Genomic DNA, 15,015 nt, shown 5'->3' with positions numbered 1-15,015 from the left:
TGAAATGAATTAAATATCAAGTTGTCAAATTAGTCCCATCATATGTTTCCGTAGCATCAACTCTATATGAATTATATTATGTTACTGACTAATCAAATATATCAATAGAGAAAAAATTGTGAAGTTAACATTGTGCCTTGTTCAACATCAAAGTCAAATATTAGTGAGGATGAATGATTAAAGTAAATGAAATTTTATTGAAGAAATGCAAATGGAAAAAAGAGGTATCAATCATACTTGGGCATCTAAACTTCATTATAGTTGTACTACAACACCATTTTTGAAAAGTTTATCTCAAAATATAAAAAATAAGATCCCTCAATTTCCACCCTAGGATGAGAATTCGATTCTTATTGGGTGAGGCGAATTAGGATGAGGATTTGATTCTATTGGGTGAGACAGATAGGGGAAGCATGAGTTACAAATTGGTTTAACTTGTTGATTCTTATGCAAGTATATCAATTTATGGTTTACTCAATTTTGGAAAAGGTACACAAAAATTTGAATGATCATTCAACATTCCTTGGGTTGTTATATGGCGACATAGTCCATAGAATAAACTTTATGCTTTGGATAAGTAAAAATGGTGTAGAAGTTTGATCTTCAGTTATCGCTAGCACAGGTTTAACTGACTAGGTCTAAGTCGAGAATTTTGTGGTGTTTCTTCTTCCTTCTTTACTCTGTATAACCCATGATACACTCTAGTTATTCATTTCATCATAGGTACCCCATAAGATCCTTAATGCCACAACGCGAGAATGAATGCTCGACATTTTATTCATGGAAGTCTTCCTAAATAGTCAAGTCTACCACTTGGACACTTTGACAGGTTATATCATTGAAAAAACAGCAGAAAAAAAAGAGAATAACCACAAACAAGAAGACATTATGTAGTAATCAGCGTCAATAAATAGTCTGCATATTTTCCTAATCCTGGAAAGAACATGATTAACACCAAAAATCTGTACATCCTATTAAGCTCCAGTTTTTCATTATATGCACCATAGTAGAACAGATGTATATTACCAGCAGTTGAGTCATATCTTCATGTTGAGTCAGCTTCATTTACAACAACCTGAAAAATTAACAGCGAACAATTCTGCATGTTATATGTGATTTATCAAATTAGCTTGCTTCAGTCTGTTCTGGTTCTTGTTTGGAATTATCAGCTTCAGTCACGGGCTGGCTTGGCTCGGATGGTGATGGCTCCTCATTTGTAGATGCAGGGGCATTTGGCTGTATGGGTTTCTTGAACTGAACCAGGATCATTGTCATGTTGTCACAGCCTTCTCCGCCAGCAGTTGAAGGGGCCAAACACCTGTCCATCACTCTCTCGCAAACTGCAGATAGTTTAGTTTCCTGCACCGTTCAGACACATTGTCATAAAAAGTTACTCACAAAGATCTCCCGCATCTATCATTCCAGAAATTCTAATTTATGTTTGGAGTAAAAGGAGTTACTGCTTGAAGAGTAGTAATGGAATTTAGAGCATCATGTAAGATGCAACTCATGCAACCAAAGTTAAATTATTGGAAAATACATTATTTTGAATTTATAAACAAAATTGTGCCAAACAGTTTTGACTTACCGTGCTCAATTGTTCATGTACAAAGTCGACAAGCTGCTGGCTTGACATGCAGTCCCTTTGAACAACCAACAGAGTAATCAGTAACCATATAGCAAGAATTGTAAGGGAACCGAAAATAAGATAGAGTATATTTTAAACAAAATATAAAGCAACAATGCACCAAGTGAAAGCTAGCACATTATCTGTTGTAAATTTATCAATTGACCAACATTAAGCATTAATTTATATCAATCAGACAGGGACTTAATGAGGATGATAAAAAGAGAAGTTGCTTAAGATGTGGTTACATCCAATCCAAACCAAACATGAACTAGTTACAGCATATAATTGCAGGAAGAGTAACTGGCCATTTACATTGCAGGGTGGCATGAAAGGATTAACTTGTAAACCATAGCTCGTAAAAATTAAGGGAAGGCTTGAAATGCTTACCATATGCCATCACAAGCTAGCACCATAAAATCATCATCATCACAAAGTTCAACCTAAATTGAGAAGGAACAGAAAAGAGGGATTATCAGAGCTCATATGTGATTGGAACTTGTAAGTTGTAACTATAAAAGGAGAACAACGACAATTCAAAACAAAACTGGTGGCAGACATAACTTAGTTATATTTGAGAAACTAACCAGACGAAGACATAACAATTACAATTTACAAATATAAACGTATTGCAGTGATATACTAACCGCATTAATGTCTGGATTTGCTGTTACAACTTGCTTTTCAACAGGAAGAAATTTATTTTGCTTGAACTCCATGTCACCTGTCCAAGTGAGCCAACGTTAATAATTAACGAAAATTCATTTCTGATATAAAATATATTCTATCCAGGTATTTCAATCACTTCTACAGGTGTGATTGTGATGTAGCAGGTAAGCTTAACTTAAGCTTTAGGTTGGGTCAACTGCAACTGCAGTTTGAATACGCTAAGTAACTAGAATCAAGCTCGACCTAAGTGACACTAAACTCTAAAGCACACAAGCTGGTAACTAAACAAACTGTTTAATGACAGAGTTGATCACTTGTTATGAAGTAGTTAAATAGCATTATGCCCTCTTTGGATACAAAAATTTCATTTGAAAATCTAGAATTTGATAAATCTAGCGTTTGGATGTTCAAAGAATTTCAAATCTGGAATTGTTCCCAATTATTAGATGCTCTTAAACAGCCTTTGGATTAGGGATTTGAAACAAACATTGATTAAAAGTTGTAATACTTAGCCCACATCCCATCCCACACTCTCTGTATCCAAACACTACCTTAAATTCTATGTTTGTCACGTAACAAGGTTTGTTGTTTAGTTAACCTAGGAAGTTGTAAACTACTTTTCTTAATTTGAAAATGATCTCCATCAAAATTTAAAATTTTCAACTTTTACAGAAAGGAAACCAACCAACCACACCATTGACATCCAACCCCTCCTCCTCCCCCCCCCCCCCCCCACCCCGATCCCCTTGTCCCCTAGTGAAGGTCCGCCTCTGGGTTCAAGTACCACTCATCAGCATTAAAGAAGAATAGGAAACTTGTAAGACTCCGGAGTATCATATCTCTGATAATCTGATATCAGTACAAGGAAACTGACAAGTTATCTCCCAAAAAGATTGGGCAGAAAAAATTCCAACATATAAAAAATAAAAAAAGGCATGAGCTTAAGTACCTATAGCTCTTGCAAGGTTCAGACTGCCATTTACCCGTCCTGCATGGATAAACCCGCCAGCTCTTATTATTCTTTCCTTCTCAGCATCCAGTTCAGGTTTGTGATCTCTAGACAAATTATAAGCCTGTGAATGGTATAGGATGACAAAATCAAGAAACCAAGAAAATTATACTGTGATTTGTTATAAATCACGTAGTTACAGAATATCAGATAGTTATGTGCTGAAATACTTCTTGGATATTAGTTTGTTTGCTCAAGAAGTGGGAATATCAAAATATACCTGACCCTTTCTGGAGATTACACAACGGGAATCACCAGCATTGGCCACAAGAAGTTGGTTTCCCCTAATAACAGCCACACAAGCAGTGCTTCCAGAAGTAGGACCAGAAAATTCTGAATGAGGCCCCTGGTTGACATACCAACTAAGTCAGAGCAAGAATAACAATATAGTAGCACATCAATCTGTGAAGCATGGATATCTTTTGATAGATAAAAAAAATCAAATGTTGCAAAAGCATCCTATGATCACAGATTATAGTCCTTGGACTAGATTTAGCACACATCTGGGATGTTGCTTTATTACATTGCCTAAGCACTGGACCTTTATCCTTCGTAGGTTTCTTTTTTTTTTTGGGGGGGGGGGGGGGGTGGTGTAGGCACAAGTTATTGAACATTGATTTTCAGTTAAGACTAGGAAAAAGTATGACTGTATGAGACCTGAGTAACCACAAAATATAACAGAAACAATTGAGTCATCATTTTAGCAACAGTAAAAGCAATAAATGAAATACAATGTTACTCCACTAAAAAAAGGATGGAAGAATTGATGCACTAAAACATTGATTAAATCAACAAAGAAGATGTCAAACAGATCAAACCAATTGTTTAAACCCATTAATTTAAAAAGGAAAAACACACGAGACAAAACTTGTATTGCTTCAAGCCTAAGAAGATCATATGATGATAATTAAAATTCATCAGAAACGAACAAAAGTTGAAACTCCAATCTATGACTCCCCCACATCAACAAGTTGTTCACTAAATAAGATAACAGTGGCTCAAAACAGGAATATGCTTAAGAGCTCAAGATACTAAAAAAAAAAAAGAATAGAAGCAGAAACAAAATCACATATACACACTAATGTTTCATAAAATTATACTTTTTAACTACTATTTTTGTCAACTAATAAAAGTACCCACATCTTCATGGGCCCAATCATCATCATGCCCATTGCCATCAGCAGCTCTTGGAGACCATATTAGCCCCTCTATCATTCCAGTGAATTTGTTTATTTTATCACCCAGAACAGCCAACTCTCTCCACCCTCTTTGTCCACGCATCATTTCATCCATTCTGATTATCAAAGCACCAACAGAGCAAGTAAAGCAGATGAATTAGACCAGTAAATAGTGAAAAGGTATCTGAGTCACATAGATTGAGTCATATAAACTACATATGCTTTAAGAAGGTTATCTTCCTCTTCATCTAGTGTGCTATTGAAGTGAAATTCTCTTGGGCACACACAGGGGTGGGGGTAGGTGGGGTGGGTTGGGGGGGAGATAGTTCAGGAAACTTGAAGTCAAAACTGCTGATATTAAAGCCTTTAGCCTATCCCAATCAATATACGCACATTATTAATCTAGACGTTTCTAATAGTGCAAACATGAGAATCTACGTGAGCAGTAATGCAGGATATAAGATGGAGCACTAAGCAATGTTGACCTGTCAAACAATAATACCATGTTGGCATGTTAATGCAGTTTACTTTTGTCAAGACTTTTCAAATGACCTAAAGGCACTGACCAGATGCAAAATTGTATTTACAAAAGCATATACGTGAGGCTTTCTCAAATTTTCAAAAAGAATCTTGATCCACCAAAACCAAAGGAAAATAGATAATATTAAAGTCCATAATCCCAAAGTAAATATATAATCACCTAAAGAAAGATTTTTGCAGAGCTGTTGATAAGTCTCCAGCAGAATATGCTTCACTCTTAAGCACTTGTTGATGAAGGAATTTCGCACAGAACTTGGCTACTACCTTACCTGCAGAAATAGAAGATTTGCATGAGAACTGAATTCAATAAATGACAACAAATTCACCAAACATCAACCTAATAAAAGCAGCGTCAAAATAATCAACTTTTTAGGAACAGAAGTTACAGAACTTCAAATATGACATACATGATAAGCCAAAAGGTAATAAATAATATCAATCAATGAATCTGCAGTCATGTAATTTCTGAGACATGGGAGAGAATTGTTGAAAAGATTTAAAAATTTCGCTAATACTAAGAAAATTTAGCAACTGAAAGTCTGAAATATCCATCTACAGGGTCGCCAAGTACAGCAAGTCAGTAACTAGTTAAGCAGATTTCAAATACATTAGTGTGCTACGATCAAGCCCCAAAGAATAGAAAAGTGAGGATATAACATCAAAATCTAACTTGCATGGTAATAATTTTTGAAGACGCTGATCAGCTTACTACAACAATCAGTTTAGCAATGTATTGAAATAATTTTGAACATTTGAAGAGCTTTTCTTTTCGTCTTTGTGTGACAGGCCAATGTATAATCAATACTTCCTCTGTTTTATTTACTTGACTAACAATCCTAAAATGGAAATGTCATATTACTTGACCCATAGTATATTGGTAAGCTTCTGGTAGTTAGATTCATTAAATTACCCTTCGTAAGTGCATGTGGGTTCAGCAATTCATGTGCTTTCAAAGAATAATAAGGTAAACCATGTGCACAAACTACATTGTCTCTCTCCAATCCTTAAATATTGTGTCAAGAGCTATGGGTCAAGTAACAAAAGAGTAAATATTTCAGATCATCACGGCATTTTAATAATTCATCACAAACAACATTTTCCTGTAAGGAAAGAATGATCAATGAATGCAAAAAGCTAGCAGGATCAAAGCAAATGGGCTTGCAGAAAAGTAGAAAGGATTGTCGTTTTATCATATCATGCAAACTAATAACAGGTTAATCTACATCAAACACAAATCATTGATCACAGATTGTACAAGCATACAATTTGCAAATAATTCCTCCACAAAGATTCATGATAACATAACTAACAAGATGATTTCATAATATGAATCTTCTATGTAACCTATTAAAAATTTAAAACAAACACAACCACAGTTCCAACCACACAAATTAACTCTTATGGCAATGAATATAGTAAATGTCAACAATCAATATATACAATCAAGTGTTAACTTTCAACAATCGACACAGTCTTAACTCTTATGTCAAGGAGGTCAAGGTTGATATAAACCGCATATATAATACGAACATGCACAACTCCTGAAAGAAATAGAATAAGCTTCAACTACTTACCTCCATGACCATCATAAACGCCAAAGAATGAAGTTGAATCATCCAGATCGGGAAAGGCAGCATGCTAGAAAAACAGATTACGAATTCAGTCAAATACTATTAAGAAGCAATATCTCAGGATGAAAAAGAAGTTCAAGTGGAAGTGATATAGAGAGATCCAGAAACAAGCCATGTATCAGAGATCTTACATATACTCAACTACTCAAGTTTTAATTCCCCTCATGATAAGAAAAACTCACACCTCGAAGGGCTCGAACATTTAAGGGGCTAAATCTTGAAAGAGTAGAGTGGGATGGCATACGTATATCAGAGGTTGCAATTTTTTCGTCAAGCGAGGTAGCAAAATTATGAACATCACTAAAAAGTAACAATATGGACACAAAGATCAGACAAAACCATAAGGATATGTGTCTACAAATAGACTACTTGACATATGCTGTTTCGCAGCATGAGTAAAAGGACATTTAGCTATTTAGGAAAATTTCACAGCTCATTCTACTAGAAAATCAGTCCTTCATTAGAGGAAGAAAACCTTCATCAATCCCAAAACGATTGTTGTCCATTCTTTTTTAGTTTATCTCATTTAAATGTCCACTAATCCTCTTTGGCAATAAATGCATATTGACCCGATCACCTCCCTCTACCCATCTATCCCATCGTGTTGTTAATTAAATCACCCAGATCAATACAGCTTTGCAAAAAGTTAAAATAGGCAAGTTACTATGTGATGGGAAAAAAACTTGGGTGTCCATAATCTATTATGGAAACCATTCTCATATCAAACTTAACAAAACCCAAATACCTTAATGTCATCAACCTAGCAGCACTTGCAGCTAAGATATTTACATCCCAAATAGAAATGACTAGAGTCAACCATTAACCTGGGGCCTGGACTACGCAAACTTGCACAGTGCAGAAACCAGTCAGAAATTAGTAAGACTAGGTTGCTAAGGATCCCCCCCCCCCAACACACACACACACAGAATTAAAGAGAAACAGGGGGGCTGGGGAAAGGACAGTATTAATGTCAATCAGTTTAGCACATTTGTATCACAGATTCACAGACAAGCATGATTGAACAGAGTCAAGATCAGATTGGTTACTAAAGGGATTCTGGGATTATACAAGAACAGGTGCCATAGCAAAATTGGAACCAGACTATAGCTTAAGCAATCTCATTCTTTTAAAAGTTTACATTATACTAGATCAGGCTAATATTAATTTAGAATATCTCCAGCTTAAGCAATCTCAATCTATCAGGCTTATATTAATTTAGAATTTCTCCCCTGCTAAAGGGTGGGTTAGGGTGATATAAGCACCTCCTCCATTAATGAGGATAAAGAAGAAGCCAGCTGCAAAATAACAGCTCAGGTATAACCACCATATAATTCACCATCTTGCAATCAACTAGCAACAATGGCTGACCCGATAATAAATGAGGAGCACCTTAGATTAACCCCAATTTTGGGTCAAGTAGAGTTGAGGCCAGCAGTTTATCCCAGTGTTGGACCAATCAATAACAATACTGAACAAGCTATTCATGATATGAATCAAGTAGTAGAGACTTTCTTCTAAATTTGGGAGGATGGGTTCAGAAGATACTGCAGGCCTTAGTGTCAAGTGCAGCAGTACATCAAAACTTAAAAGTCAGCAATCAGGACAGGGTCAGTAAGACGCTTAATCTAGGAACTGGAGAAGTAGAGGGATTGAATACTACAAAAAAAAAATTCCTAGAGATCCTTGGTCCAATCTATTTGGGGATTCTGGATTCATACCTGCATCAAAGGAAGTTACCCATGGTTTTGTGGCACTTGTGATGAAATACGTGAAGATAATTTGCGCAATTAAGAGGAGCTCGGTAAGATGGTTGAAAATCGGAATGCTTCCGTTGTTCTGTTTGTTCTAGGTGTGACTCCTAAGGTTGCAGCTTTTTCATTCATAGCTTCTAATTGGAGCCTTTTCTACTAAATAAGAGGTATTCCTTCTTGTTGAAGGTTATTTTGTCATTCACTTTCAATCTATGGATGACAAAATGCAGTGATTTACTGAATACAGCATATCTTCTTCTCAATACCCATACTTGTTAAACCATGGACTCCTAGGCTATGAGAAAATGGTGATTTTTGTATGGATATAGCTGCCTAACTTGCCTCACCACTATTTAAGTGCTGATAATAGACTAGAATAAGTAGTTTATTAGTGATAGTGTTCCATTATATGCTACTCAGAACACATCTAAGCAAATAAGGGCGGCAAAAATGGATGTTAATCTTTAGCTTCTAGCATTTGGACTGAAGATCCTCATAGTGGCCTGCAGGAACAGCAAGGTATTACCAATTTTAAAGCTTATTCATTGGTTGGTCATGACTTAAATACTTAGGTGCTTCCTCAGCCAGCATATTCTGCCCAGAACTAATGTGGTTCCAAACCAATTAATTGAAAAATGTATGTATCATTGTTTGTGAATTCTACCACTTCACCACATCAATCTGTCCCTCCCACTAGGGCCAAGACCTCTATCCTGCAGCAGGGTGGAAGTCTCTAGACTCAGGAAAGCAGCCTGTTATCTATGTGAAAAATACTTTTCAATTTTCTTTATGAGAATGAAGAAGTTACTGATAGTGAATTGAATTAGGAAACGGGTAATAGCCTGCAAGGCCATGATGAACAGGTAATCCCTGGCAACAATACTCTCATAAACTATTATATTTATTCTTTGAATGTAAGAGGACTAATTGATCCTCAATAGGAAGTGGAAGTTAAACATTCTCTGTCAAAAATTATATACTCCTATATGTTAAATGTATATTAGAAGCCATAGTGATATAAGGATAAAACAAATATAAGAAATTTGGTGTGTTAGGTGTTCCATTATATGCTAACAACAATAATTAAAATAAAGTACATTTGAAATATAAGGTTATTGCAAATAGTGTCTATTGATCACATAGACTCATGCATTTAGTTCTTCAATAAGCTATACAAACCTCTTTATAGCAGATACTTCGTATAACTTTACACTAAATTGCTCATTACAAAATAGATTTAAAAAGATAAGCTACTCACAGCATCTTCCATGGTCGTACGCCAACCTTGCATTGAAGACAATCCAAATCTAACCTTACTGTTTTCACCATCCTCGGAGAATTTCTCAGTCTTAGGTGTGCTAAGGTAGACACCCATCTTTTAGCTGAAACCAAACAAAAAAACTCTTAAACTTCAAACACAAAAAAATTCCTAAAACCAACTACAGAACCATCTAGTTCTCAGTACTCAGTATAAGGTATCACCTGTGGCAAAGTAAAGGAATTTTAAAATAAAAAACAAAAGGCCAAAATCTGGATAAGAGCTCCAAGAATTACACGTAATTATCCAAAACAAAAGCATTTAGGTTAAATTACATCAAGAAACACAGTAATTAGACCAATTGCCAAACATCTACGTCAAGAAATACAATCATGTACTCCCTCCGCCCCTAAATTACATTCATACTTCTCTCTATTATGTGAGGAATAAATGCTAGAAGTAGGAGTGTAATTTAGGGATAGAGGGAGTATTGAACTCGACCAATTGCCAAATATGTACAATTTTACATCAAGAAACACAATAATTGGAGGACCAATTGCCAAATATCTACATCAAGAAACACAAACATGCACCGAACTCGACCAAATGCCAATACCTCAAGAAACTCAATTTTCTTCTAACTGCCAACTATAAACATCAAGAAACACATGTATGCACGGAACTCAACCAATTGCCAAATTTCTACAGCAACTAACACAATTATTCTCTCTTTCAAATAGAATTTCTCAGTACAATTAGGAAGCAACAATAATTTTATGCTACAATCTCAAACAAGAATGAACAACAAAACAAATCGACCCATTACACAGTTCAGCAAAATTGGATCCACTACAGAAAACCCAGATCAAATTACACAAAAAATTCACTGATCTAAGCATAAACAACCTCCATTAAAGCAAATCACAACTGGGTATTTCCAAGCATTGCAGAATTAAAGAAACCCAGCTAATTAAACTTCAAAATAATAGAATTATGGAAACCCCAGTTGATTATACTTTAAAATTACAGAATTATGCAGACCCCAGTTGATTAAAGTTAGAAAAATAGACAAAAAGTCAAAAAAATTATTAAAAAAATATATAATTGAAAATTGGAAAATGAAACTAGAGTATATTACTACTTACTTGACTACTAGAAATGTTGATCAAGTCCAGAAATTAGGAGAGAGAAAGTGAAAAGTTTAGTGTATATAGATTTATAGGACAAGTACCATTAATCTATCATTATTATACCCTCGAAAAAAGCAGATTAAACAATAATTAACACACAAAAAAATTAAGAAAAAGATTTACAGTTTATCTTCTGAGAAATGAGGAATTAATAAAATAATTGGTGGATATTTGATGTGATGAAAAGGATTGAAAGTGAAATGGGCCAATCCAGAAAACGAAGAGGATATGGCTGCTGCCTGCTGGGTTTGCTTTTGTTTATGAGAAATTTTCTAGGACTACTTTCTTTTTCGAGGATATTCTCTCTTTTTTTTACCTTTTTTTTTTTGTTGAAAAATAATCACAATGTATGGAATGATATGAAGTATTATACAAAGTTACAAACGATTATGGTCGATAAGATTGGGTTGGGTTTGTGCTTAGATTAATTAATAAGAATAGATCGAGAGCAATAATTGAATGATATAATTACACTTACAATAAAAGCCGTCGGTTAATGCATCCAATGAGGAGTGCGTGTTTAGATTTCTACAAGTAGTAATTAGATGGAGAATAATTACTGAATTATATGAAGTATTACACATATAATACGCTAATATAAGAGCTAGGTTTGGGTTTATAAAGTTTATGGATTGTATCAATGACGTGGAATAAAACTTTTATGGATGGTATCAATGAGTTGGTTTGTTGGAACAAATCTTGTCAACATCAATATTTCATATTGCGATCCCTAAATGTAAGAAAAACATGATCCTAGAAAAATAAAAGAATTTTTTATTTACAAGTAATTCATACTCCGTAATAAAGATTAACAATTGTCCTAGAAAAAAAAAATCCAAAAAGAGAGCCAATTTATATACATCAAATAAAAAGAGATGTGAGAAAAAGGAAGAGGTGGCTTGCTGGCACCTGAAAACTGATTGCCAAAAAAAAAAGAAAAAAAAGAGTAAAAAAAAAGTGGTGAGCTGTATACCCTGTAGTCAGAGTCAGAACTAGAATGCTTCTTTCAAGGATCATGCTAAGAAAGAGCCTTTGTGCAAAAAGTAGGCCTTAAAAAATAAAGGCAAATCATAATCAGATCTTAATCAGCTGAATTATCCACAACAAATTACTCTAAAAAGTCATCAATCAAATATTCATTCTACTGTGTGAATGATTCACTTAGTCTTAGGAGTAACTATTTCGATTTCGTAGTTTTCCCAACACCCTAACCTTGGGAATAAACACCGACTACTATATATAGAGACGGAAGAAGTATTTCACTTGAACATTGAGAAAAAGTTACAAAAGAATAACAATAACATAGGGACAATCTGTAAGACTACCACCTGAACTCTTTAGTCTAACTTGACTCCCCATCCAAAAACCTATGCGTTTTTCTGTTGGGCTCAATGACGCCACAAACCAGCAGTTTTGACACCCCCTTCAGTCCTTCACGTCCATCATTTCCCTCCACCTAGCCGCTCTTCCCATTAACCAAAAGATGCATACAAATTAATCATCATAATCTTCCCATCACTAAGCCCTCGGCCTTTATCCATAATCAGTCTTGCAACTTTCTTGCCTACCTTGTTATCTTGATGAATAACACAGGCACTCAGCAATGCGCCTAAGATCCTGGCTCAAATGGCATTGATTCCACAAGTTCCAATGCTTGGTTAAGCAAGTTGGCATGGCCCAAGAGATCAACCATGCAACCACAGTGTTCCAGTTTAGAGGAAATACCAAAGTCTTTGTTGAGCATCAATTTTAAATAACTACATGCACCAAGTATAGCAGTGCAGGTTATGTCATCAGGATTCAAGGAGCTGTCAGTTGTCACAATTCACTGCATTGAAGAGTTTTAGTGCTTCAGAACCATGGCCATTACGAGCAAGTCCTGAAATAATTGCGTTCTTGCAGAACACGTCCTTACTAGAGAGTTACAGAGCACCACTAAAGCGCAATTAATGGTCCCAAATTTGGCATGCATTTCAATCAATGCAGTAGTAACTTTGGGAGACATGAGATTGATGCTCCAACTCCAGGTTCAAGGGAACTCAGATGAGCACATGCAGCTAAAACACCAGCTACAGTTAAGCGGTCAGGTTTAAAATATTGAGCCTTCATTTCATCAAAGAGTCCAATAGCATCAGTGTAAAGTTCAATATGTAAGTATCCACTTAGCATGGCTATGTAACGATGATTTTGCTCAGTGCCTTCTCAAATAGTATACGTGCTTTCTCCATACACCCAGTCACCCTGCTAGCTTGCATGCCAAGATCATCAAATTCCACGAGGCTACATCTTCTTCAGGGGCTGATTTAAGAAAAATCTGAGCCAACTCCAATTCTCCGGCTTTTGCATACCCGGAGTCCGGAGATCATGATATTAAATGAAATAAGCTTAGTTCCAGCCTTCCCGGCAATGGTTTTCTTCAAAAGTATCTTCTCAAATACCTTGGATGCACCCTTTATAGAATCTTATGAATCACGAGCGGCACACTTTATATATCTCCTCTGTCTACAAGGTGAACAGCGCTGAATATCCTTGAAAGTTGAATGCATGTTCAAGAGAGAGATCTGCACTAACAGGTGAATGCCACTTTTTATCCCTTGCCCATGAAGGGGCATGAACAGCATGAACTCATGAAGAGGGAACGTCAAATTGCTGCCTCAAGTAGTAAGGGGAATGTGAAGTTATCAGGATAACTTCCGCTTTCTCTCATACGAAATAAAGTTGAAAAGGCCAACTTAACATACCCCTCCTGCATTTGTTTCTTGATTGCTTTATCTCAGCTTATCAGGTGACACAGAGAGCTAAGAACCCCATCTACAACTTTAAAAAAAAAAAAAAAAAAAGTGTGACCAGAAAATATTATCCAGAAAATATCTAAAGAATCAGCAAATCAGCAAGGAGAACAAGACATTTCAAAATGACAAAGGAGACTGAACTATAAACTCAAGACGGACCAGTAAAGTCATTGTCGTACTTGTTGAAGATAATAAAGCAGCAGGGCCACAAATTCAGACACATAATTCAAGAAAGATGCTATTTTTATTCATTCCATTCAAGATATTCAAGATAAGACAGAAAGATGTACAAAACTCATCAACTTATCTCTAGGAAAAAGGACAATCCCGACATCTTATGCTACAAAAAGGTGTTAGATCCTCGACACATTGCAGCAGCAAACAAGCAAGGTGCAGACATTTAGCTGCTAGAAAGGGCAGTTTAACTAAACATGCTAAACTAATAAGAGTTTCAAATGCCCAATTACCAGACATGTAAGAAAAATGAATAGAGCTATATACATATCATATCTGCAGTAAAGCCACCCATGGTTTTTATGAAAATCACAACAAAAATATTGACTTTTCATTGAGAAAGGGTTGAAGAGTGCAATGCCATTCATTGTGAAGCCTATAAATGACAGCATACAGTCCACCCATTTTAGTTCTTCTTAATAGCTATCAAAGATGTTCTACATCTTTTAAGGTAGGCAAATAAAAATCACAAGGTAAGACAGCTCCAAAACATACAACAATACAATTAGTCATGTTTACGTACTGTAAATGTGATTACTGCAGCACAAACACTTGCTGCTTATGAAATTTAAACCACTGACCTTGGAACTAGCAGTCCCCACACAAAAAAATTGGCTAAAACTTGTAAAAGTTCAACTAAGCTATTGACGACGAGGACTCTTAGCAATTAAGGGTACACTCTGTCTAGAATTTTATGGCCATATTTAGGTTGAGGGAGGGGGATCTACAAATTGTGACTGTATGTGGGCAATACAAGGGCATCCTAAACTCAAAAAATGTCCATCTCAATACCCACAAGTTATTGACAGTCCATTTTATTGGCAGAAGCATGTACTCAGTACCCAGCCGTGAGATGGACAACAGTGTCAGTTTGTTTCAAGATAAAAGTACCAACCCATTAAGACATATTAAGTCTTGGATTACAACAAAAGGCCTTTAGACAACCAGTTGTAGTTGCTTTAAATACCTGGGCAAATGTACCAACTCGTAAAGTCGTAATGTCTCAGATAGCATGTGCTACAGCATACAATATCAACCATCTATTAACATTATGACTCTGCACAATCACTGAATGAATGCTTTTTCACAGCTCTCAAAGCTATAGCCAGCATCTCTCTTTCCAGAATCCTGTGAAA

The 15,015-nt window shown here is 35.7% G+C and overlaps 1 protein-coding gene across 3 annotated transcripts; it reads right to left on the bottom strand.

The window, feature by feature from the left end:
- Nucleotides 1–755: 755 nt before the first annotated feature.
- Nucleotides 756–11,196, bottom strand: LOC110723058 (probable protein phosphatase 2C 60). Of its 3 annotated transcripts, none has more exons than XM_021902334.1 (11): nt 10,809–11,196; nt 9,664–9,787; nt 6,598–6,661; nt 5,184–5,292; nt 4,446–4,599; nt 3,526–3,651; nt 3,246–3,369; nt 2,275–2,351; nt 2,018–2,070; nt 1,589–1,643; nt 756–1,359 (listed from the first exon to the last, which is right to left on the bottom strand). In XM_021902334.1, the coding sequence occupies exons 2-11, from the start codon at nt 9,778–9,780 to the stop codon at nt 1,126–1,128; spliced, it is 1,113 nt and encodes a 370-aa protein (XP_021758026.1). In that variant the 5' UTR covers nt 9,781–9,787; nt 10,809–11,196; the 3' UTR covers nt 756–1,125. The 3 variants fall into 3 exon arrangements, with proteins under 3 accessions (XP_021758026.1, XP_021758027.1, XP_021758028.1); XM_021902335.1 differs by lacking the exon at nt 10,809–11,196 and adding an exon at nt 10,570–10,709; XM_021902336.1 differs by lacking the exons at nt 756–1,359; nt 1,589–1,643 and having other exon boundaries at nt 2,014–2,070; nt 10,809–11,193.
- Nucleotides 11,197–15,015: the final 3,819 nt, after the last annotated feature.

Source organism: Chenopodium quinoa, unplaced genomic scaffold, assembly GCF_001683475.1.
Source record: "Chenopodium quinoa cultivar QQ74 unplaced genomic scaffold, ASM168347v1, whole genome shotgun sequence".
In the NCBI taxonomy this organism is placed as follows: Eukaryota; Viridiplantae; Streptophyta; class Magnoliopsida; order Caryophyllales; family Amaranthaceae; genus Chenopodium; species Chenopodium quinoa.
The sequence above is the reverse complement of the archived record's forward strand: the minus strand, read 5'-3'. Positions and strand labels throughout refer to the sequence as shown.